Below are 24064 nucleotides of genomic sequence, written 5' to 3'. Positions count from 1 at the left end.
TCTGTTCCGGGGGGGGGGGGGGGGGGGGGGGGGAAGTCCGGGGAGGGAGTTGCGGCCAGGCGGGCGGCGGGAAAGCGGCCGGCCGCCGCGGGGCCTTTAATGCGCCGGCGCAAACTTGTGCAAGGCACCTCTGCCAGAACGTTGCTTGCGGCTGCCACGGGCGAGGCGGCCGCAAGTCAATTTCCCAGTTCGGGCGGGTTACCATGGCAACCGGGACGCTGCGCACACCGATGACGTCATCGGTGCCGGCGCAGCGCTACCGGTCTACCGCGGCGGAAGGGCCCCAGGCAATTTAGGCGCCGGTGCCAATTGCAGCGCTAGGCCCTCTAGCGCCGCAAAATCGGCGCTAAGGGCACTGAATTTCTAGGCCAAAGAGTTTTCCCATCATCAGTCTTAAAGCAAACTGAGCAGTTCAAGCAAGTGGACACATTATCAAGGGATTGAATAGCACATCCTCTTCACTTTTAATAAAGAGATGGTGGACATACAGAAGCCTATGTAAAGAGAATACTTTCAAAACAAATTGATACATGTTGACCTAACCAACTCTAACCAAAGTCACAAATCATATCTTCTGTGATTGTAACCATGGTGAATTATCCCTTCGCTACCTCTCTGCAGCTTTTGACATGGTCGGCCACACCATCCCCCTCCAATACCTTTCCGCCAATGTCTATCTCAGTGGGTTTTTCTCACGTGATTCCAATCTTATCTATCTGATAGTAGACAGAGTATCTCCAGCAATAGATTCTCTTCACACCCCGCACCATTACCTATGGAGTCCCCCTAGGCTCTATCCTTGGCCCACCTTCTCTTCCTCCTCTTCATACTTCCCCTTGGCGGCTTCATCTGCACACATGGGGTCAGGTTCCACATGTATGCTGACGACGTCTAGGTCTACCTCCACCACCTCTCTCAACTCCTCCATTGCCTCTGTGCTGTCAGACTGCTTGTTTGATATTCAGTCGTGGATGAGTCTCAATTTCTTTTACTCAAACATTGGGAAGATTGAAGCCATTGGCCCAGAAATTTGGGTCGGAGGCTTCCCGCGGGTGCAAGCCTCCGACCTGCACTTAGCTTGCGCGCTGGCTGTTGAGCTGTGAGCCCCTGTGGAATTGCGATCCTGGGCCTCCTCCAACTGCCGGCGCGCAGTGCTTGTGTATCCCAGGGGCGCAGTTAGTTCGATGCATCCCCTGGGATCACGTGGGCCATGGAGAGCCAACGGTAGCAGGGAATGCTTCATTCATAAGTTTGACAGGAAGGGCTGTCAAACCTATAAATACTATAAGCCCCAAAAATCACTAAAACCTCAAATAAATTTTTTTTTTTAAATCACATTTTTAAAATAAACTATAAATTACATGAAATAACTTTTAAACAATTTAAATTTTTGAAAAAATTAATTACATTTTCTAACAGGGCTAAAAATAAACTTGCCTTTCATTAAAGTATTTAAAAATAATAAACCTGTGGAAAAAATGTTTTAATTTTAATTAATTCACCACTTACCATGTTAAAAGCAGGCCTTGCGACTGCTTTTTACATGTCTAACTTCTGGAGACTTACCTTCCCGGGAAAACCTGCAAAAAAAATGTAAGTTCAATGTGCATGCGCAGCCTCTCCTGCGCACGCGTTTGACCTCTGAACCCCTTCTTTCAGGGGAACGGAAGTGCCGGTTTCCCGCGCATGCGCAGTACATGCACGAAACCGGCACTTCCATTGGGCCTATGGGTGATTACCCCATGCGTACTCACCCGTGGAGACCCGAATTTCTGGGCCATTGTCTTCTGCTCCTGCCAAAATTCTGTACCTTTGCCACTGATTCCACCTCCATCCCTTTCGGCTGAACCAGACTGTTTGCAAACTCAGCGCCCTATTCGACCACGAGCTGAGCATCCAACCCCACATACTCGCTATCACAAAAAACGGCTATTTCCACCTCTGTAATATTGCCCACCTTCACCCCCATCTGCTGCTAAAGCCCTCCTTCGTCACCTCCACACCGAACTATTCCAGTGCTTTCCTGACTGGCATTGCCCCTCCCTATATTTGGCCTGTTGTGCATCCCCTTCTCTTTGCCGCATCATTGGCGGCTGCGACTTCAGCCGTCTCAGCCCCCCAGCTCTGGATTTCTCTCCCTAATACCCCTCTGCCTCTCCACCTCCTTCTTCTCCTTTATGGTCCTCCTAATATCTCTTTTTTGGCTCGGCATCCATTTTTGTCTGATTACACCTCTGTAAATTTTTTACATTAACGGTGTTAAATAAATGCAAGTTTCTATAAGAGAAAGAAATAATTTGCATTTATGTAGCATCTTTCACATCCTCAGGACGTAACAAAATATCTCAAACAACAATGACCTCTTTTTTGGTGGTATTGGTTGAGGGTTAAATTTTGGCCAGGACAATTCCCCTGTTCTTAAACTGGCGCTATAGGATCTTTTACATCTACCTGACTAGGCAGACTCAGTTTAACATCTGACTTGAAGGACAGCACTTCCTCATTACTTTACTGAAGTGTCAGCCTAGATTATGTGCTCAAGTACTACTTGAATCCCTGATCTTCTGACTCCGAGGCAAGAGTGCTACCATTGAGTTAAACTGACATCATTAGAGTTTCCATATCCATCAGCAAATTGTCAAAAAATTACAAGGGGGCTTTGAATGTTTCAATGCAAACAACTGTTTGGTTAAGACTGTTTTTGCTACCTTTGCATTTACACTATTAGCTGGAATTAAGTACCGCGTTAAAATACAACATGAATTAATTGCTACCAGTTAACATATGGGAAACTAATATCATAGATTTAAATAAATATGTTGAACACAAGATATGCAAGGGCAATTAACATGATGTATAAATAGTATTTTAAATGGTGACCATTGATAGAATTGAACTAGACAGATACTAGACATGTTTACATAGGATTACATAGGATATACGGCACAGAAACAGACCATTCAGCCCAACAAGTCCATGCCGGCGTTTATGCTCCACTCGAGCCTCATCTAAATCTATCGGCAAAACCCTCTATTCCCTTCTCCCTCAATGCTTGTCTAGCCTCCCCTAAAATGCATCTATACTATTCGCTTCAACCACTCCTTGTGGTAGCGAGTTCCACATTCTCACCACTCTTTGGGTAAAGAAGTTTCTTCTGAATTCCCTATTGGATTTCTTGGTGACTATCTTATATTGATAGCCTCTAGTTAAGCTCTTCCCCACAAGTGGAAACATTCTCTCTCTATCCACTCTATCAAAACCTTTCATAATTTTAAAGACCTCTATTAGGTCACCCCTCAGCCTTTTTTCAAGAGAAAAGAGACCCAGCCTGTTCATCCTTTCCTGATATGTATACCTTCACATTTCTGGTATCATCCTTGTAAATCTTCTCTGCACCCTCTCCTGTGCCTCTATATCCTTTTTATAATATGGCGACCAGAACTGCATGCTGTGGTCTAACCAAGGTTCGATACAGGTTTAGTATAACTTCCCTACTTTTCAATTCTATACCTTTAGAAATAAACCCTAGTGCTTGGTTTGCTTTTTTTATGGCCTTGCTAACCTGTGTTGCAACTTTTAGTGATTTGTGTGTTTGTACTCCGAGAACCCTTTGTTCCTCTACCCCACCTAGACTTGCATCCTCCAAGTAATAAGTGACCTCTGTATTCTTCCTACCAAAATGTAATACCTCACATTTATCTGCGTTGAACTTCATTTGCCAATTATATGCCCATTCTGCAAGTTTATTAATGTCCTCCTGTAACTTGTTGCAGTCCTCCTCAGTATTAATTATTCCCCCCCCCCCCTAATTTGGTGTCATCCGCAAATTTAGAAATTGTGTTTTTGATTCGAAAGTCTAAATCGTTAATATAAATTGTGAACAACAGTGGTCCCAGCACTGATCCTTGTGGAACACCATTATCCACCTTCTGCCACTGTGAATAGCTACCTTTTACCCCTACTCTCTGCTTTCTGTCCTGAAGCCAGCTAGCAATCCATTCTGCTACTTGTCCCCTGACTCCACATTCTCTGACCTTGTTCATCAGTCTATTATGGGGTACCTTATCGAAGGACTTTTGAAAATCTAGATAAATTACATCTACTGCATTACCATTGCCTACTCTCTCTGTTACCTCTTCAAAAATTCAATAAGGTTGGTCAAACAAGACTTTCCCTTTTGAAATCCATTCATTACTATCTTTTTGGTTTCTAGATGTTCTTCTATTTTCTCCTTTAGTAGGGATTCCATTATTTTTCCTACCACCGATGTTAAACTGACTGGTCTATAATTCCCTGGACATGTTCTATCCCCCTTCTTAAATATAGCTATTACGTTAGCTATCCGCCAGTCCTCTGGCACTATACCTTTTTCTAATGAATTATTAAATATGTGTAGTAATGCCTCTGCTATCTCTTTTTTAGATTCTTTTAAAATGCAGGGATATAATCCATCCAGACCAGGGGTTTTATCCTCTTTTGAGTTTGATTAGTTTATTTAATATATCCCCTCTTTTTATTTTAAATGCACTTATCTCATTACTAATCTCATCATCCAATGTCATGCCCACCTGTTCTATCTCCCTGGTAAATACTGAAGCAAAATAATTATTTAATATTTCTGCCATCTCTCTATTGCTGCCTGTGGTATTATCCTGTCTATCCCTTAATGGCCCTATTTCCATCCCAGCCTTCCTTTTTTTATTGATGTGCCTGTAAAATATTTTACTATTTTGTTTTATGTTCCTTGGTAATTTAATTTTATAGTTCCTCTTTGCCTTCCTAATTTTTTTGACTTCTCTTTGTATTCTCCTTTATCATGCACTCCCCTACTGTCTATGCACTTAATGTATGCCTCTTTCCTTACCCTCAATTGTTCCCTTATGGCTTTATTCATCCATGGTGTTTCATTTGTGTTTAGTTTGTTCTTTCCTTTTAGCGGAGTATATTGTTCCTGCACTCTCTTGAACACCGTTTTAAATGTTTCCCATTGCTGTTCTACATTGTTGTTTGCCAATATTGTTGCCCATTTTATTTTCCCAAGTTCTATTCTCAGCCCCTCAAAATCAGCTTTCCTCCAATATATTACACTGTTTTTTGTCATATTTATGTCCTTCTCAATTATCATCTTAAAGTGTATTATATTATGGTCACTATTGCCTAGATGTTCCCCTACTTCTCTTATCTGCTCTGGTTCATTCCCCATTACTAGATCCAATAGCGAATCCTCCCTTGTTGGGCTTTTTACGTATTGGGCTAGAAAGGAGTCCTGTACACATTGTAGGAAATCCATTCCCTTATTCCCTTTACCTACCTCTTCTGTCCAATTAATATTGGGGTAGTTGAAATCCCACATGATTATTATTCTATGTTTTTTACTCATTTCCCTAATTTGTCTGCATATTTCTTCCTCCGCCTCCCTTCCACTATTTGGTGGTCTGTAGACTACACCTATTAGTGTGATTGATCCTTTATTATCTTTTATCTCTATCCATATGGATTCTATTTTTGTCTTGCTGATAGCTGCGTCACTTTTTTCTACTGCCATTATGTTATTCCTAATAAGTACAGCTACTCCACCTTCCCTCTTCCCCCGCTATCTTTTCTAAATATATTATACCCTGCAATGTTTAATTCTCAGTCCTGATTTTTCTGTAGCCATGTCTCAGTAATCCCTACTATTTCTGGTTCCTCACAGCGCATGACTGCCTCCAGCTCCCCTGTTTTATTACAGACACTGTGTGCATTGCTGTACAGACAGTTTAACTCATTTTTAATCAGATTTCCTCTCACTTTATGTTTAACCATCTTTTCAGACTACTGTTTTATAACTCTGTATTCCCTTGCCATCAATGTCCTCCCTTACTTTATTCTTTCCTATGCTCTCTTTTCCTGTTTTGTTTATAATTAGGCTAGTTACGTTTCTTGTAGATCCCTCCCCCTCCCCCACTATCTTACTAGTTTAAAGTCTTTGCTACCTCTCTATTTACCCTTTCTGCTAGGACACGGGTTCCAACCTGGTTCAGGTGGAGCCCGTCCTATCGGTACAGTTCCTTCCTGTCCCATGAAAAGGAACCCCTTTTTCCCACACCAGCCCTTTAGCCACGTGTTAATTCTCCTGATCTGACTGTTTCTTGGGCAATAATCCAGAGATTATTACCCTTGAGGTCCTGCTTTTTAATTTAGAGCCTAACTCCTGATACTCTTTCAGCAGGATCTCCTCCCTGTTCCTACCTGAGCTGGAGAGATTTGAGATGGAGATATCTCCTGCAGACATGTTTGCTTGGGATAGTCTTGCTGTCCACAAACTCCCACATACTTCAGTTCAGACACACAACCTGCCCTGCCATATCTTAGTCTAGCCTTATTCTATTTAATTAGTTAAAGTCTTCATTCAATTATTATTTATAGTTATATTCATTAGTTTAACTAGTTAAGCTATAAATTTAATACAGTACTTTGTAGTTTCCAGCACCTAGCTTAAACCACTGTCGTAGGTTAGAAAGAAGAGAGGGGAAAAAAACCTTAATACTCCCCAACCAATCACCTACCTGCTGTCTTGTGATGTGTCTCCTTGTTTTTTTGGAAATCATTGAAGGTTCGGCTGCCACTGATACTGCCTCCAATTAGGTCCGCGCTGCCTGGTCTCCCGCTGTTTTAAGTACTGCTGCCACTGATACTGCCTCCAATTAGGTTTAACCGTTACAAACTTACTACAAACACAAAACAGTATTAAAATATGAAACACTTATCATTGATAAATTCCATCATTGGTAAAGTACAAATTTTATTCTTTCAGGAATAAAAAGGGGAAAATCCACGGCCGGTGAGTCTTTATTCATCAGGTGTTACCATATCTTTTGTTATTGCAGATTTCCACATTGTCAGTTGGCGGGAGTTAATCATCGGGATCGAAAGCGCCTTCATAATTTTTCCTGTGAATCTCATAATTGTACAGGTTTTTCGGAATGTCCGTCCCAAACCGACTGAGGTAAAGAAAATGCTAAAAGAATCAGGAGTTTCCCATGACTCCTCAGAATGTCAACAAACACCTGAGACGTTAATGACGGTGAGAATTTTTTTGTTTTTGCCCTGCAGGTCTAATTCTACACACATAACAGGTCTCAAAAGTGTGTTAACAATGTTTTGTAAAACTCCACATGCCTAACTGAAACTAAAATGTTAGTTGTTCAAGTTGCTGTAAAAGATATCTTCTCTTGTAATGTTTTATTAAAAACAAATTTAAGTCTAATATTCAGATATTGTACAGAGGCTCTTCAGCACTGCTCCTGTCTACACTTACAGCAGTGGTTTTCAATCTTTTTTGTCTGGGGAATCCTCTGCAAAGATTGACACACTTCTTGGGGCCCTCATTCTATCTATCGAAAGGCAGTATCAAATATCCTAAAGAAAATGGTATCACCATTGCAAAAAAACCCACTGCTAGTGAGTCAACAAAACAATTCAAAAATCTGTTGACTTTAGGGATCCCCAGGGAACCAAAAGCTCCTACTTTAAAACCTACGATTGATAGTCTGGGTATATTAAACACAAGTAAGAACTGGTGCAGCAAGTGGGAGCTCTATTTGGCATACTGCATTATAGCATTAACCTTTCACCTCTGACTTCTGGAATTGAAAGAGACCCATACTAATGGTATGAAAGTCCCTTTGTTTGGCTGGTTGTACGGGAACGGTAGCTTAGTGGTTGTTACTGGACTAGTAATCCAGAGGCCTGGAATAATAATCTGGAGATGTGAGTTCACATCCCACCACGGCAGCTGGGGAATTTAAATTCAGTTAGTTAAATAAATCTGGAATAAAAAGCTAGTATCAATAATGGTGACCATGAAACTACCGGATTATCATAAAAACCCATCTGGTTCACTAATGTCCTTTTTAGGGAAGGAAATTTGCCCTCCTTACCCAGTCTGGCCTATATGTGACTCCAGACCTACAGACCTCTGAAATGGCCTAGCAAGCCACTCAGTTGTAACAAACTGCTATGAGAAACAATACTAAGAATAAAACCAGACGGACCATCCGGCATCGACCTAGGCATCAGATTCGGACACGACAATGGCACACCCAGCCCAGTCAACTCTACAAAGTCCTCCTCACTACATCTGGTGACTTGTGCCAAAATTGGGAGAGCTGTCCCACAGACTAGTCAAGCAACAGCCTGACATAGTCATACTCACAGAATCATACCTTTCAGCCAATGTCCCAGACTCCTCCATCACCATCCCTGGGTATGTCCTGTCCCACTAGTAGGACAGACCCACCAGAGGTGGCTGCACAGTGGTATACAGTCGGAAGGGAGTGGTCCTGGGAGTCCTCAACATTGACTCCGGATCCCATGAAATTTCATTACTTCAGGTCAAGCATGGGCAAGGAAACCTCCTGCTGATTACCACCTACCGCCCTCCCTCAGCTGATGAATCAGTACTCCTTCTTATTGAACACTATTTGGAAGAAGCACTGAGGGTAGCAAGGGCACAGAATGGACTCTGGGTGGGGGACTTCAATGTCCATCACCAAGAGTGGCTCGGTTGCGCCACTACTGACTGAGCTGGCCGAGTTCTGAAGGACATAGCCTCCAGACTAGGCCTGTGGCAGGTGGTGAGAGAACCAACACGAGGGAAAAATCTACTTGACTTCATCCTCACCAATCTACCTATCACAGATGCATTTGTCCATGAAAGCATTAGTAGCAGTGACCACCACACAGTCCTTGTGGAGACAAAGTCCCATCTTCACACTGAGGACCCCCTCCATTGTATTGTCTGGCACTACCACCATGCTAAATGGGATAGCTTCAGAACAGATCTAGCAGCTCAAAACTGGGCATCCATGAGGCGCTGTGGGCCATCAGCAGCAGCAGAATTGTATTCCACCACAATCTGTAACCTCATGGCCCGGCATATCCCTCACTCTACCATTACCATCAAGCCAGGGGACCAACCCTGGTTCAATGAGGAGTGTAGAAGAGCATGCCAGGAGCCGCACCAGGCGTACCTAAAAATGAGGTGCCACCCTGGGGAAGTTGCAACACAGGACTAGATGCATGCTAAACAGCGGAAGCAGCATGCTATAGACAGAGCTAAGCGATCCCACAATCAACGGATCAGATCAAAGTTCTGCAGTCCTGCCACATCCAGTCGTGAATGGTGGTGGACAACTAACGGGAGGAGGAAGCTTCATGAATATCCCCATCCTCAATGATGGTGGAACCCAGCACACCAGTGCAAAAGACAAGGCTGAAGCGTTTGCAAGCATCTTCAGCCAGAAGTGCCGAGTGGATGATTCATATCGGCCTCCTCCTGATGTCCCCACCATCACAGAAGCCAGTCTTCAGCCAATTCGATTCAATCCACGTGATATCAAGAACAGCTGAACGCACTGGATACAGCAAAGGCTATGGGCCCCCACAACATCCCGGCTATCGTGCTGAAGACTCGTGCTTCAGAACTAGCCACACCTCTAGGCAAGCTGTTCCAGTACAGCTACAACACTGGCATCTACCCAACAATGTGGAAAACTGCCCAGGTATGTCCTGTCCACAAAAAGCAGGACAAATCCAATCTGGCCAATTACCACCCCCATCAGTCTATTCCCAATCATCAGCAAAGTGATGGAAGGTGTCATTGATCGTGCTATCAAGCGGCACTTACTCACCAATAACCTGCTCACCAATGCTCAGTTTGGGTTCTGCCAGCACCACTCGGCTCCAGACCTCATTACAGCCTTGGTCCAAACATAGACAAAAGAGCTGAATTCCAGAGGTGAGGTGAGAGTGATTGCCCTTGATATCAAGGCAGCATTTGACCGAGTGTGGCATCAAGGAGCCCGAGTAAAGTTGAAGTCAATGAGAATCAGGGGGAAAACTTGAAAGGATATTTACTAGTCTTAGCCCCTTTGGGGCTATCCCAGATCAGGTGTATTTCTCAGATGTTCATTTTCAACTAAGGTTTGAGGTAGCTGAATCCTAAAGATGCTTTAACTCTGTCTAAAGGTCTGGGCTATCTCTCCTTAAAGGAAAGGAACAACCCCAGAATGTTACCGTCCTTCAGATAGTCCTTTTAATAAGTTTAGCTAGACTGTAACGTCCCGGATATTATGAGGGTCTGGAGATCTCCTTCAGAAATGTAACCCTTCACCAAAGAGTGTACAGAGATTGAGTTCGCGAGTTTTTGATACAGAAGACTTATGTGAGACAATTCTAAAAATATATAGAAATTTATTAAAAGAACTGACATGCAATTTACAGTTGGTGAATCAGTCAATCACAACGTTAACAGTTCTAAAAAGAGAAAAAATACAATCTTTTTAACAGAGAATCTTACTTTTAAATCTTAACTTTGCTACAGTATTACTGTTCTTAAAGTTTTCTATACAGGATATCCATCAATATCAAAAAACCTTTGATCCCCGAGGTACAAAGAGTGGAAGACCACAAAGCCGCCTCTGTATTCGAGAATCGCCTTGCCCAATTAAAGTGACTCTGATATCCCATTTGAGACTTCAATATTTATACACTCTTTCAGTTGTGTTTCCTTTAAGGTTTCTGCTGATGCAAATTAATTGTCACTTCATCTTTCTGCTGACCTCTGCAATCCTTTACTGCCACATCAGCTTGTAATATTCCAGAATCTGCCACATCTCCAGGTATTCTGGGTTCACCATATAAAAAGGTGTGAAAGGCAGATGTCCCTTATTTTATGTGTCATCTTTACGAGGGCAGATGTTCCTTATCTTATGTGCCATCTTTATGAAGTTTAATTTATATCACATATCCAGGGTTGACAATTGTGTTGTTCCCAAAAGGTTAGCCACTCGGAGCCATCCCATTCTTCTGTTTCAATATGGTTATTATTCAGGGTCAACAACTTGTCCTGTTTCAACAAGGCCAGAATTCTTTCATAGCTATTTCATAGTTAGGTTTCTAAATTTCCAAACCCAGTTTGTCATTTTAAAGAATTTATAAGGTAGAGTTCCTTATAAGTTACTCTTCAGGGTCAACCACTGTCTTATCTCAACAAGGCCAGAATTCTTTCATAAAGGCTATATAAAGTCTCCACTGCTGGAATCATACCTAGCACAAAGGAAGATGGTTGTGGTGGTTGTTGGAAGTCAATCATCTCCGCCCCACGACATCACTGCAGGAGTTCCTCAGGGCAGTGTCCTAGGCCCAACCGTCTTTAGCTGCTTCATCAATGACCTTCCCTCCATCATTATATCAGAAGTGGGGATGGTCGCTGATGCTTGCACAGTGTTCAGTTCCATTCATAACTCCTCAGAAAATGGAGCTGTTCATGCCTGCATGCAGCAAGACCTGGCCGACATTCAGGCTTGGGCTGATAAGTGGCAAGTAACATTTGCGCCGCTCAAGTGCCAGGCAATGCCAATCTCCAGCAATTGAGAGTCTAACCAGTGCCCCTTGACATTCAACGGCATTACCATCGCCAAATTCCCCCACCATCAACATCCTGGGGGGTCACCATTTACAAAAAACTTAACTGGACCAGCCACATAAATACTGTGGCTACAAGAGCAGGTCAGAGGCTAGGTATTCTGCGGCAAGTGTCTCACCTCCTGCCTCCCCAAAGCCTTTCCACCATCTACAAGGCACAAGTCAGGAGTGTGATGGAATATTCTCCACTTGCCTGGAAGAGTGCAGCTCCAACAACACTCAGGAAGCTCGACACCATCCAGGACAAAGCAGCCCGCTTGATTGGCACCCCATCCACCACCTTAAACATTCACTCCCTCCACCACCAGCATACCGTGGCTGAAGTGTGTACCATCTACAAGATGCACTGCAGCAACTCGCCAAGGCTTCTTCAGCAGCACCTCCCAAAACCGCGACCTCTACCACCCAGAAGGACAAGGGCAGCAGGCGCATGGGAACACTGTCACCTGCAAGTTCCCCTCCAAGTTACGCACCATGCTGACTTGGAAATATATCACCGATCCTTCATCGTCGCTGAGTCAAAATCCTGGAACTCCCTCCCTAACAGCACTGTGGGAGTACCTTCACCACAAGGACTGCGGTGGTTCAAGAAGGCGGCTCCCCACCACCTTCTCGAGGGCAGCTAGGGATGGGCAATAAATGCTGGCCTTGCCAGCGAAGCCCACATCCCGGAACCTATAAAAAAAAAAATACAAGTCCTGCAAGCTATCACTTTGGTATGCCTTGACCCTTACAGTGCCAATATCTCCAGGGGAAGGGGAGGAGACAGGGAAGTAGAATGGAGGACATGGGGGCAAAGGGAGGTGGGATGCGACAGGTAGTGGGGGAGGGGGAAGAATTAGGGTAGGAGATGATATGGATGTGGGCGGAATGAGAACTAAATGTGGTTCGAGGTGGTGTGGCCGACACGGAGCAGGTGTGGGGCAAGGAGAGGATTAGGGTACAGATAGTATGAAAGCTGATGGTCTCCATTGATGTCCATTCCGTTCTTCAAAGAACTAAAAGACCCCAGATTTCTCCATGGCTCACTAGCCTCATCTCTCTAACAGACCCATCCTGATCTTTTTCAATCCACCATTGCCAGACACCCCCCATCTCATGTAATTACCTGCCACCATTTCCCCTCTGAAATCTTGCTCCTCCTGCAATGCTCACTGACATGAGCTGCTCACAATCCTTGTGTGTGCTTGGCATCAATGAACGCCATGAAATTGTAATGGCAGGAGCGGAAGGTTGGAGTGGACACCTGGGAAAGTTAACAACAGCTTTCATATATTTAGAAAGTACCTGTGTAAGGACAATGGAATGATGGTTTAAAGGGAGAGAAGGGTCATCTTTTGGCACTTCTCTGGCTAAAAATAAAGGATTTTGAAGCCAATCAGGAGACACAGCATTGAAATTTGAGAAAGTAATGTTAATGGACCAAGATATCAAACTTCTGACATTTTTTAGCTAAAGCAAAAATCACAAAGCATCTGATCAGATAGCTTGGCACCCCAGGTATGTGGATGTGCTCTAATCACTAAGGGTGAGCCCAGTTCTCTGACCATGGCACAAATAATTGGCTCTTAAGAAAAAGAAAGCACTCAGTACTGCTGTAAGAAATGCTCTTCTAAGACTGAGGTTGGTTTTAGTTGGTTAATGCTACACCTAACGTGGGAGTGCTCAATATTGACACAAGATTTCAAAAGTGGAAAAGTGCCCACTTCCAAGCACTGATATCCGTCACCAGAAACAAAATGTCTATATATATCTGTGTAAACACATGGGCCGATAAAAAGAAGCTGAATTGCAAGTTCTGAGAGTTGCATCCCTGAGTGTTGAACTCTTTTTTAATTTATAGGACATCAAGAGGCTTGCTAGCAGTTTGCCTGGAAAGCTGAAAGATGTTATGCCATCACTCGAAGAAGATATCAGAAATGTGGATGACTTGAATAAGTTGCTGGCGTTAATAGCAGATATTATTCAGCACTATGATGAAATTGAAAATTCTGAGACTCCGGGGACTGCCATTCCAGATAACGGTCAGCGCCTATGGTTATCTTTATCTTAAAATGAGAGCTAGGCCATTTAGGACTGAATGATGAAGCACTTATTCACACAAAGGATAATGGAAATCTGGAACTCCCTCCCCCAAAAAGCTGTTGAGGCAAAGACAATTGAAATTTCAAAACTGATTTTGTTAGGTAAATGTATTGAGAATGGAACCAAGGCAGGTAAATGGAGATAAGATACAAATCAACCATGATCTAAGTGAATGACAGAACAGGCTCGAGGAGCTGAATGGCCTATTGCTGTTCCTATGTTTCAGCTAAGATTTTTCCTTTCCTTTGTGGGGCTAGGAGGAACAGCTGTGCTCCTCCAGGCCCCACATGGAATGTTTAGGCCTCAGCATCCAGGACTCACCCCAGGACCCTCTTCCCCATAAATATGAGTGCCGGTGAGAAACTTGCCCAGGGCCTCTGGAGGCCAGCAGCTGCTTCCCGCCCACATTCCATCCATTCTCGGCAGGAAGTGGACTTGATGGCATGTTAATGAGGTCCAGCAGTTAAAGTTTGCCATTGCCTCTGACTGCTGTGGGTGGTAGGGACACTAACTGAAACCAGTGATTCCCTGCCGGAAACCCACTGGCAGTTAAAATACCACCCCCCCTCACTTTACCTCAATATCTTTTGTGCTTTATTTCAAATTTTAACCGACATCTTACATCGCTGTGAAGTGACAGCATAATTCCCAAGGAAAGACCGCCTCGCGTTGCCTCGGCAGAACACCACATAGGGTTTAACTCCAGTGCAGTTTCAAGCTGTCTTTAAAGCTGCTTTTACATAGCACCATATTTGTGGCGCTGGTTCCCAACTCGGGTCCCAAACAGCCGACTGAAACCCAAACCGTCACCTTTTACTCGCCACTGGCCTTTTATTTTGGTTTGCAGGCACACAAGACCTGCAGGTTGGGTGAAGCAAGAGCTTAAGAAATGCTGAAGTGGGCGTTGGATCTCTTGGACACTTTATAAATTTAAACAAAGTTTATTCAAATGAAAAAATGGAGAGTTAAAATCATCAGATTATTAATAAGGAGAGTTAAGATTATCAGAAACTCTTAAAGGACCCATTTTAATCTATAGGAACAGGAGTACACCATTTAGCCCTTCGAGCCTGTTCCACTTTTCAGTGAGATCATGGCTGATCTGCCACCTAACTCCATTTACACGCCTTTGCCCATATCCCTTAATAACTTTGGTTTACAGAAATCTATCAACCTCAGATTTAAAATTAACAATTGATCTAGCATCAACTGCCGTTTGCAGAAGAGAGTTCCAAACTTCTACCACCCTTTGTGTGTAAAAGTGTTTCCTAACTCCACTCCTGAAAGGCCTGGCTCTAATTTTTAGGCTATGTCCCCCTACTCCTAGGGCTCGATTTTCATTGTGCCGTTGAGGCGGGATTGGAGGCGTGTGGGGGGTTAAGATCGCAAAATCGGGGGGCACGGACCCAACCCGCCTCCACGCCAGTTTCAAAGGAGGCGGATACCCGACCTGTGCTGGGACCCGCCTCCGCGGGGCGGGAAGGAGATTAGTGCCAATTAACTGCCTGTTAACAGGCAGTTTTTAGCCTAATCCCTATTTTTATCCCTGAAGTGTGGGATTCCCGACGGCTCCAAACCACGCCAAGTTAGCGAAGCGGACCGTCGCGCTGAAGGGCTTGGAGGGTTCGAGATGTCCAGTGTTCAGGTGAGTGATGGGTGCATGAGTGCAAAGGTAAGTGTGTTTGGTGTGTGTAAAGTGTTTAAATAAGTTTTACTTACCTTTACTTACCTTTACCGCCTTCCTTCCTTCAGGTCTCAGGAGTCCCTCATCTCACCGGCACAGAAAGCAGAATGGCCGCGAACTGTCAAAAGTTGCAGCATTCAACTTTCTGTTCTGGAGAGATCTCTAAATCATCCTGAGAGGAAGGAATTAACTTAGTGTACAGATTGTCAGAGTTTGACAGCTTCAAAGAGCTGTCAAACGCTGATATTTCATCTGTCAAAAGCTCTTGACAGATGAAATGTTAATCTGTGACATCACCTGTTGCCGGGTGGCCCTTAATTGGCCTGCTGAGCCCGCCCAGCGGGCTCAACAAGCTCAATCAAGTGAAAATCGCGTGGGTTAGCTACAACTCGATGGAGGCGGGACTACAACCCCAAAAGTTGTAGTCCCGCCTCCTACACGCCTCCAGTATCACAATCTAGCCCCTAGACTCCCCAACCAGCAGAAATAGTTTCTCTCTATCTACCCTATCAGTTCCCCTTAATATCTTGAAAACTTTGATCAAATCACCTCTTAACCTTCTAAATTCCAGGGAATACAACCCTAGTTTGTGTAATCTCTCCTCGTAATTTAACCCTTGGAGTCCAGGTATCATTCTAGGAAATCTACATTGTACTCCCTCCAGGGCCTGTATATTCTTCCTAAGGCGTGGTGCCCAGAACTGAACATAATACTCCAGGTGTGGTCTAACCAGGGCTTTGTATAGCGGCAGCATGACTTCTAACCCCTTGTATTCTAGACCTCTAGATATAAAAGCCAGCATTCCATTAGCCTTTTTGATTATTTTTGTACCTGTCCATAATATTTTAGTGATCTATGTACACGGACCCCCTAAGTTTCTTCGGATATTCACTGTTTCTAGCTTTTCACCATTTAGAAAGTACTCTGATCGATCCTTTTTAGGTCCAAAGTGCAGTTGTATTCTCTGGACTAAAAATACAAAGTGGAACTTAAAGACTAGTTTGAACTTACTGAAGCATTTGCTATAACGATATTTTAAAAGAGATGCTTAAAAGAGAAAAGGAATAACTTTGGGAAAACTGTGAATGTGATTTTAGGGGATAGGGATACATAAGGTAAATTGAATGATCCTGTACTCCAGGCGCAGGTCAGAGGTCAATTTTGTAGTGTTGATTCTCCAAACTGAGTTCCCACCGAGAAAGGCTCCATGCTGGGAACACGGGATTGCTGAATAAACTCTACAAAGCGTCTAGGGACCAGATTGTATTTTCCAAATGTACCAAGCACATTTCAAAGAACTGGTGGTAAATGATTAATTTAAATATATTTCTGGTGTATACTTTCATAACTCGTCATTAATGTAACATGCCCTGTCATGGGTGGTGGTCTCTAAGTTTATATTGCTAGGACCATTACACTGTCCTATAAAGGATCTAATAGGAGGCACTGGTCTGAGGCTTGTGTAACACCCAAAAGAATGTTAGTTACTGATCTGCTGCCGGCACTTCTTGTGTCAGACTCAGATCAAAATGTGTGACATTGAACTACCTGTGAAAACGCACCTCCTCCCAGTTACAGGAAACTCTTGTTTAAACGGCAGCTAAATATCCGGAATTCTCTATTAACCGGCAAAATTCTCACTCCGAAAACAACACCTCAACCGGCAATGTTGCTGAGTCCGAGTCTCCCGCGGTGGCCGAGTTAGTCAGTGGAAGTAGTTCTCCAAATTGCCACTACTCGGCTTCTTGGCGCTGTCGGAAGTCGGAACACCTCAATACCCCTGTAACAGGAGTCTGACTCTCCCGCGCTGCCAGTAGTCTCTTCTGATCTGCCATTTTACAGGGGTACTGTGTGTCTCCCACGCTGCTGGTAGTCATTGCATTGGATTACCCTCAACTGGCAGTACTGTACTTAATCAAGCATCTTCCACCATCCATTTAACACAACACTCTGTAGGTGAGTACCCAATTACTGTATACTGCACATTTCTTGATTTTTTAATTTTTCTTTCTTAAAAATAGCCTCGGTAGATAACCCTCTCCGTCATCCGGAATTTTTGATTAACCGGCAACATGCCGGTCCCATCGGTGCCGGATACCAAAGAGTTTCCTGTATATATATTCTGCCATAATCTTCTCGTAACTCAAAATTCTTAAAACCATATAGAAATATTTTAATTTTAAGTGAAAGAAAGCGACATTAAGGGAAAGTGAGGGCTATACAGCCCCTTATTGATGGAAAATGTCATGTTTTTAGAAAATGATTCTTCTGCTGACTGTGGTCCTGATCAACAAAATGAAGATAGTGATTCCATGGTCAGCAATCCCGAACAAAATGAAGACAATGATTCCATTTACAGCAATCCTGATAATCAAAGGGATCAAATCATGCAACACTTCTTTCACTATGTGAATCTTTTGCTTAAATATGTGGAAACTGAACTGCAAGAGATGGGTCTAAATAAATTTCAGAACCCTTATACTCAGATACATGCTACAGATCAAGTGCAGAAGATAATACAGTTCATCAAAACTGCAGTTAACTCTGATGATGCTGGCTTCAGTGCTAAGAGGTAAAGTACACCATTTCAGGTATTTAATGTCCAATGTTCACAGTTCAAAACAAGTTTTTAAAACTGATGAGTGTTTAAAAATTCTGAATAATTGGTCTGTGAGTAACTGAGTATATTAGGAGTCCCGTAGCCATGTTCAGGATTTACAAACGTGATCATAAGTATGCGGGATAGTACACACTCACTCATTTCTGTAACCCTTGGGTCAAAAATCTCCCATTATAAACCATAACTGCAATTTTTATTCATTATTTTGTTTATTAATGAATGTTACTAGTAGTTTGTACTCTATTGAACAGGGAAGCTACACCTACAAGTGAGAAGAAACGCTTTCATTTGGAAAGGCTCCCTTGGTGGTTCATTTACATTGGCTGGCTCCTGGTGTTTGTCACAAGTGGTGTCTCGGCATTCTTTACCATGCTCTATAGTTTCGATTATGGCAAAGAGCAGTCCATTCAATGGCTCGTATCCATGATCGTCAGCTTCCTCGAAAGTGTTTTAATCATACAGCCGATAAAGGTAATGGCAGAATTAACCGATAAAGAAAACTAACCTATCAATGTAGTGAATGTAGAAAATAATAGTAAGTGTAGGGTTGAGTCAAGTGGTGCCAGAATCACTGCTCTCCTGGGGCTATGTGAGTGGCCAGCTGACCTCACCCAATTCAGCAAGGTGAGCTGGTGAACGGGATTAGAATATGCTCCCTGTGTATTTTTCACAAATACAGGCAGCATTAAATGCAGGGGGAAGAATATCCAGAGAGTCGCAGCTATTGAAGGGCTGTTGCTCCCACTTCAAGCTAGGCAGTTTTTTTTGGCTGCAGAAAATCTACAAAGGAAGGACTAGAAGGTGATCATGGGAACATGAGCAGAATTGTCCCCTTTGATGAAGATAGCCGATTATCCTGGATGAAGTGCAGCAGAGGATTTTCCCACTGAAGGAGAAAAAGCCAAAGGGTGATTCACCTTGGGGCCTCTCGCACACCTGTATCCTGTTACATAGAATATATAGAGGTTTGAGAGCAGTACGGTGCCTGTGGAGGGATGACAGTGACACTTAGAATTGCCCCACTGTTTATATTTGGATTGTCACCTTTTGCCAAGTCCAAAACCGAACAGCAATGATCATTTTCCTGGGTTCAAAGACCATAACAAAGGGGGATAGACCTGTTTTTTCTGGTATCTGTCCCTTTTTGTGTTGATCCAGGATTTCTGGAGCATTCCTAGAGGTTGGGCGGAACTGGACCTGATGCTACGGTAGGTGCAGGCCCATCTGAGGCATTCAACCTTAGACGGGAATGGGTGTTCCTGGCTGCTTGCCTCATTTTCCTGCACGTTTGTTGGTTGGATCCCCCAGCACAGGACAGTCCAGCAAAATGTGGCGTTCGGTCCTACCTCTGCATCCCTGCTGACTAGTGCTTCTGCGAAGGCCCTGGGGGCAGGCCGAAGAAGCAGAGTTAACTAATTTTTTCAAAAGCTTGATTCCCCTCCCAGATGTTTAAGCTTAATCAGGACCTTCTGGCTGCTGATTTCCATCAGTAGTTGGAAGGTCCCAATCTCCGGGGGACCCGAGAGGCTTGCAGCCGTGCTTCACTTTCATGCCCCCTTCATCAGTGCTAGACCCTATCGGGAGGCAGGCAAGCACTAGGTGTGCCCCTGAGTCACGTTAATCTTCCAAGACAGGAAATCCCAGTGCTCCTGGCCCAATGTCAGGACAAAGCATGGCGGGAGGAGAGTGGGAGTGGGAGTGGGCAGGGTCATGAAATTCTATTTTTGACTTTTTAATGTTGGATTGTGCAATTTCAGTAGTTCAAAACCAAGGTTTTAATTAAATCTGTCACAAATCAGTTTAAATCTTTAAAGAACATTGTAACTAACCAATGTTGATTGCCTTTCCTTTAAGGTTTTACTTGTTGCTGCCTTTGTTGCCCTTATTATCAAAAAAATTGAGAGAAATGAGGAAAGCTACAATGAGGATTTACTGTCTACTGCATGTAAGTCTATATAGAACAAGGAATATTATGGTTACAGGCATTGAATAAAGCATTAACAGTGCAAGTATTTATTAGTATTGAATAATAATGAGTGGTATAGTAGAAATGCTAAATGCTACCAGATTTAGCACAAACAACCAACTTGGCTGTTCCATATGTAGGTCTCCATCGTAATTCTATAGCCAGTCTAAGAGCTGAACATTCCTCTGCTATACTGCATATAGTGCAGGGTAGTCGAGGAAAATTGGGTGGGGAGGCCTACCTTCACACCCCTACCCCAAACTGAATTTTCCTTCCTCCACCCCAGCACTTGAGGCTGGCGACCATGCCATTGCTGCCCTGCCACACGTAAGTGATGGCAGGGACGCAGGAACCGACAATTCTGCTAGTTTGCCAGCATTCTACCACTGGCACTGGGGAGTACCAGGAGAGGGGTGGCGGCAGTCCCTGGGGCAGTTGTAGAAGGCCTGCTGATGTGCCTTTTTCATAGAATCATAAAATGATATAGCGCAGAAGGGGGCCATTCAGCCCATCATGTCTGTGCCAGGTCTTTGAAAGAGCTATCAGACTTTCAACTGATAATTGTATGGTTTTTAATCTCCTGATCCAATTACACTGGCATCTTTTATTTATCTCCTGGATTTATTAGCTTTAATCTGGATACGTCAATACCTATTGGGCACAAATGATGGATGTATGAGGTGATGGTATTAGTGATCAGCAGATTTAGTTTTTCCAGCATTAGAGGGTGGCCCAGCAGTGCAGAGATAGGGGAGCTGCACCACTCACAGGAAACACTAGCTCAGATGGAAGGCCTACCACCATAGACAAAGCTACATGGACCTCCCTACGGAGCAGTGCATGATGAAGCTCCAGCTCAACAGGGAGGATGTGGAAAATCGCATGCACCCACTACAGGAAACTTTCTGGTATCCGGCACTGACGGGACCGAGCTGGTGCTGGTCGATCAACACTGCCGGAGAAACGAGCGCTAATGTTAAAACATACGGAGCTTCTGAGCTCCGTCTGAAGCAACAAACCCTGTTGCTTAGCAACAGCTTCAAAACAGTCGGCGCAGCTTGCAAGCATCTCTGTAGCTAAGCAACAGCTTCAGCTAGACGCTTGCAGAGCCACGACTGGAGAAAAAAAGCAACGAAAAGTAAAAAAACTTATCTGAACCGACTCCTGAATTTTGCCGGTGGATAGAGCGTTCTGGACATTTAACCTCCGTTTAAACGAAAGTTTCCTGTATTTTGATTTGGGTTTATTAAATTCTACAAAGTAAAGGCAAATAAGCTTTTATTCACAAAAAAGAGGAAAATATGGTTCCATAATGCTGCATCTTTGAAGATGCTGGTTTACAAAATAATCTATATGGTGGGTGGTGGGACATTTGTTAATCATGTAGTTACTACTCTAGCTCTTTCCCACACTATCAAGCCTGAATTTTATAGTTCCCTTAATGATTGTGGGCTTTGGAAGTCATTCTAGGAATATCAATTCACAAAGAACCAGAACATTATGGAAGTTGTAGTTACAAGGGTTGGCAGCCACAGATGTCAGGTACACATTCCAAGCCCGCAAGAGGTGTAAGCACAAGTACGAATAAGTATGAATATCATATTTCCATCAGTGCCTACATCTTAGTCTCACTTTGAAACATTTATCATGAGCAACTTTTCAGCCCACTTATATACAAATGTTTTATTAGATGAAGATCTCGATATGGTGACTCCCAACTGTATAAAAAGAACCGATACTGGTATTTACAAACCACCATCACCGAAAAATGTGAACAAAATGAAAGCACTGCGCTTGAAAGAAAAGAAAATGTATGGCTTGATTATAGATATACTTGGTATGTAAATATATTTTTATGTATGACTATAATTTTCCAAAATTCTTTGGAAAACAAAATTACATCAAAGGATTGAAGGCAAAAAGGAGACAGATAAGCAGGGAATTATAGGCCAGTTAGTCTTAAATTGTTAATAAATTAGTAGAGTCAATAATATGAAAGAAAGAAATGCTTGCATTTACATAGTGCCTTCGACGAGATCAGGATGTCCCAAAGCACTTTACAGCCAGTGAAGTACTTTTTGAAGTGCAGTCACTATTGTAATGTAGGAAACGTGGCAGCCAATTTGCGCATAGCAAGCTCCCAGAAACAGCAATATAATAATGACTAAATAATATGGTTTTTTTTGTTGGTTGAGGGATAAATATTAGCCAGCACATTGGGGAGAACTCCCAAGCTCTTCTTCGAAATAGTGCTATGGGATCTTTAATGTCCAGCTGAGAGGGCAGGCTGGGCCTTGGTTTCACATTTCATCCAAAAGATTGCACCTCTGACAGTGCAGCACTCCCTCAGTACTGATCTGGAGTGTCAGCCTGGATTATATGCTCAAGTCTCTGGAGAGAGGCTTAAACTCATCGGGGGAAAAATTCAGTTGGTAGCGCCACCCGTTAGCGCCTTAAGAGGGCGCTAACGGTGTTAGATCCGGGTATCTTAATGTTGTGTCCTTCAATAATCAGACAAAGACTGCAGGGAACGATTAACAGGTGTTTACTGAATGAGGGTCAAACTGCAACTGACTGTACAGAGCACTACTCAGGGTTTATATACAGGTGTGGTCACTGCCAGTACTACAGGATACAGGAGCTGTAAAAAGTAGTTCTCCCCTTTAAGGTACATACACTACAAACGGGACGCAAAGCAACTAGCGCCCGGGAACGGCACTGCCCACGCCTCCCGCAAAATTCAGTGGGAGGTTAGTGGTGGCGCTAACCGGTAGCACCCTGCGGCGCTGCGCCACTGGCGATGACGTCATTAGCGTGCGCAGCGCCCCGCTCACGCCCCGGCCACGATCTTCGGGAGCGCCCCCTGACTTACTGCCGGACGCTATGTCCGACGGGGTCAGGGGGGCCTACCTGCGGCCAGGGAGGCGCAATTTAAAGGCGAAGTGCGGGGCGGCCATTTTTGTTGCTGGCTGCCTTCCAGCACCTGCCTGCACTCCCGTCCCAGACCTCCTGAAACGCCCCCCCCCCCCCCCCCCGTGGAGTGCTGGCTGCGCTCCAAGAGCCCGGTACTTCTCTTGAGTGCCGGGCTCTCTTGCCTGCACTCCCGATCCCCGGGGGCCCAGCTGGGCCCCAGGTCGCACTGCACAAGGCCCCTCCCCTTTAAGGAGGGGAGTAAGGCCTGCAATACCGCGGCGCAATGTGCCACCGCCACAATATTGACTCACAGCGCCCCAAGAGGGATGCGGGGCGCTTCCAGTAGCACCCCGCTTCCCTCTTGGGGCGCAACCACTCAATTTCCAGCGCGGGGATGCTAATTTTTCCGGGTTTAGCACCTTGGCGAAGTTAGCGCCCCGGGGCGCTACTCAATTTTTAGCCCTAAGGGTTCTGACTCAGAGGTGAGAGTACTATTACTGAGCCACAGCAGACATATGGGATGGAATTACTAAACACTTGGAGAAACACGAATCAATCAAAGCCAGTCAGCACAGATTTCTAAAAAGGAGATCATGCTTGGCAAACTTCATGGAATTAACAGAGGATAGATAAAGGGAATGCACTGAGTATGGCTTAGATGAATTTTTAAAAAGCATTTGATATGGTGCTACACAAGAAAAATATGGCAAAGACAATGGCACATGGATAGAGAGATGGTTCTTGGATAAATGCGTGCTTCAAAATATTGTACGGAGGAATGTTACACAAACTCATTAAGCATTTGTAGCTGAACTTTGCTGAATGAATACTATGTTCCAAAGAAAAATAGGAAAAAACTTACAGTTCTTTGTAATGTGCTCACAATATCCTAAAGCACTTTACAATCAATGGATTATGTTTGAAATAGTCATTTTTGTTATTTAGGCAAACCTGTCAGTCAATTTGCATACAAGGTCAGACAAAATGGAAATGAATGAATGACCAGATAATTTGTTTTGGTAGCAGCTGAGGGAAGAATGTTGGCCAGGATACTGGAAGAACTTGCTGCTTTTCTTCAAAGTGTTATGTGATCTTTTATGTCCACCTGAACAGGCAGATAGGGGCTCATCTGAAATATAGCACCTCCAACAATGCAGACTTCCCTTAGTACTGCACTGAAGATTGTCAGCCTTAGATGTGCTTACATCTGTGATGGAGCTTTAACTCTTCTAACCTTCCAACCTTCTAAATGTGCTACCAACTAATCAAGCTGAAGTGCGTGAGTGGCATACAGAGAGAATGGGAAATATATGGGAGAGGATACATA

General features: G+C 43.8%; 1 protein-coding gene across 1 annotated transcript in view; it reads left to right on the top strand.

Annotated features, from left to right (window-relative positions):
* LOC147116616 (polycystin-1-like protein 2) overlaps positions 1–24064 on the top strand; it is a 90787-nt gene that overhangs the window by 9291 nt on the left and 57432 nt on the right. Inside the window, exons 7-12 of the mRNA XM_085992055.1 lie at positions 6870–7159; positions 13313–13493; positions 17495–17810; positions 18110–18329; positions 19713–19803; positions 21515–21661. Coding sequence (XP_085848181.1) covers positions 6870–7159; positions 13313–13493; positions 17495–17810; positions 18110–18329; positions 19713–19803; positions 21515–21661 — 1245 coding nt within the window. The remainder of the gene's footprint in view (positions 1–6869; positions 7160–13312; positions 13494–17494; positions 17811–18109; positions 18330–19712; positions 19804–21514; positions 21662–24064) is intronic.

Source organism: Somniosus microcephalus, chromosome 6 (assembly GCF_052327205.1).
Source record: "Somniosus microcephalus isolate GS21.2 chromosome 6, FLI_Smic_1.0, whole genome shotgun sequence".
In the NCBI taxonomy this organism is placed as follows: domain Eukaryota; kingdom Metazoa; phylum Chordata; class Chondrichthyes; order Squaliformes; family Somniosidae; genus Somniosus; species Somniosus microcephalus.
This window is presented reverse-complemented; position numbering and strand designations above follow the sequence as displayed.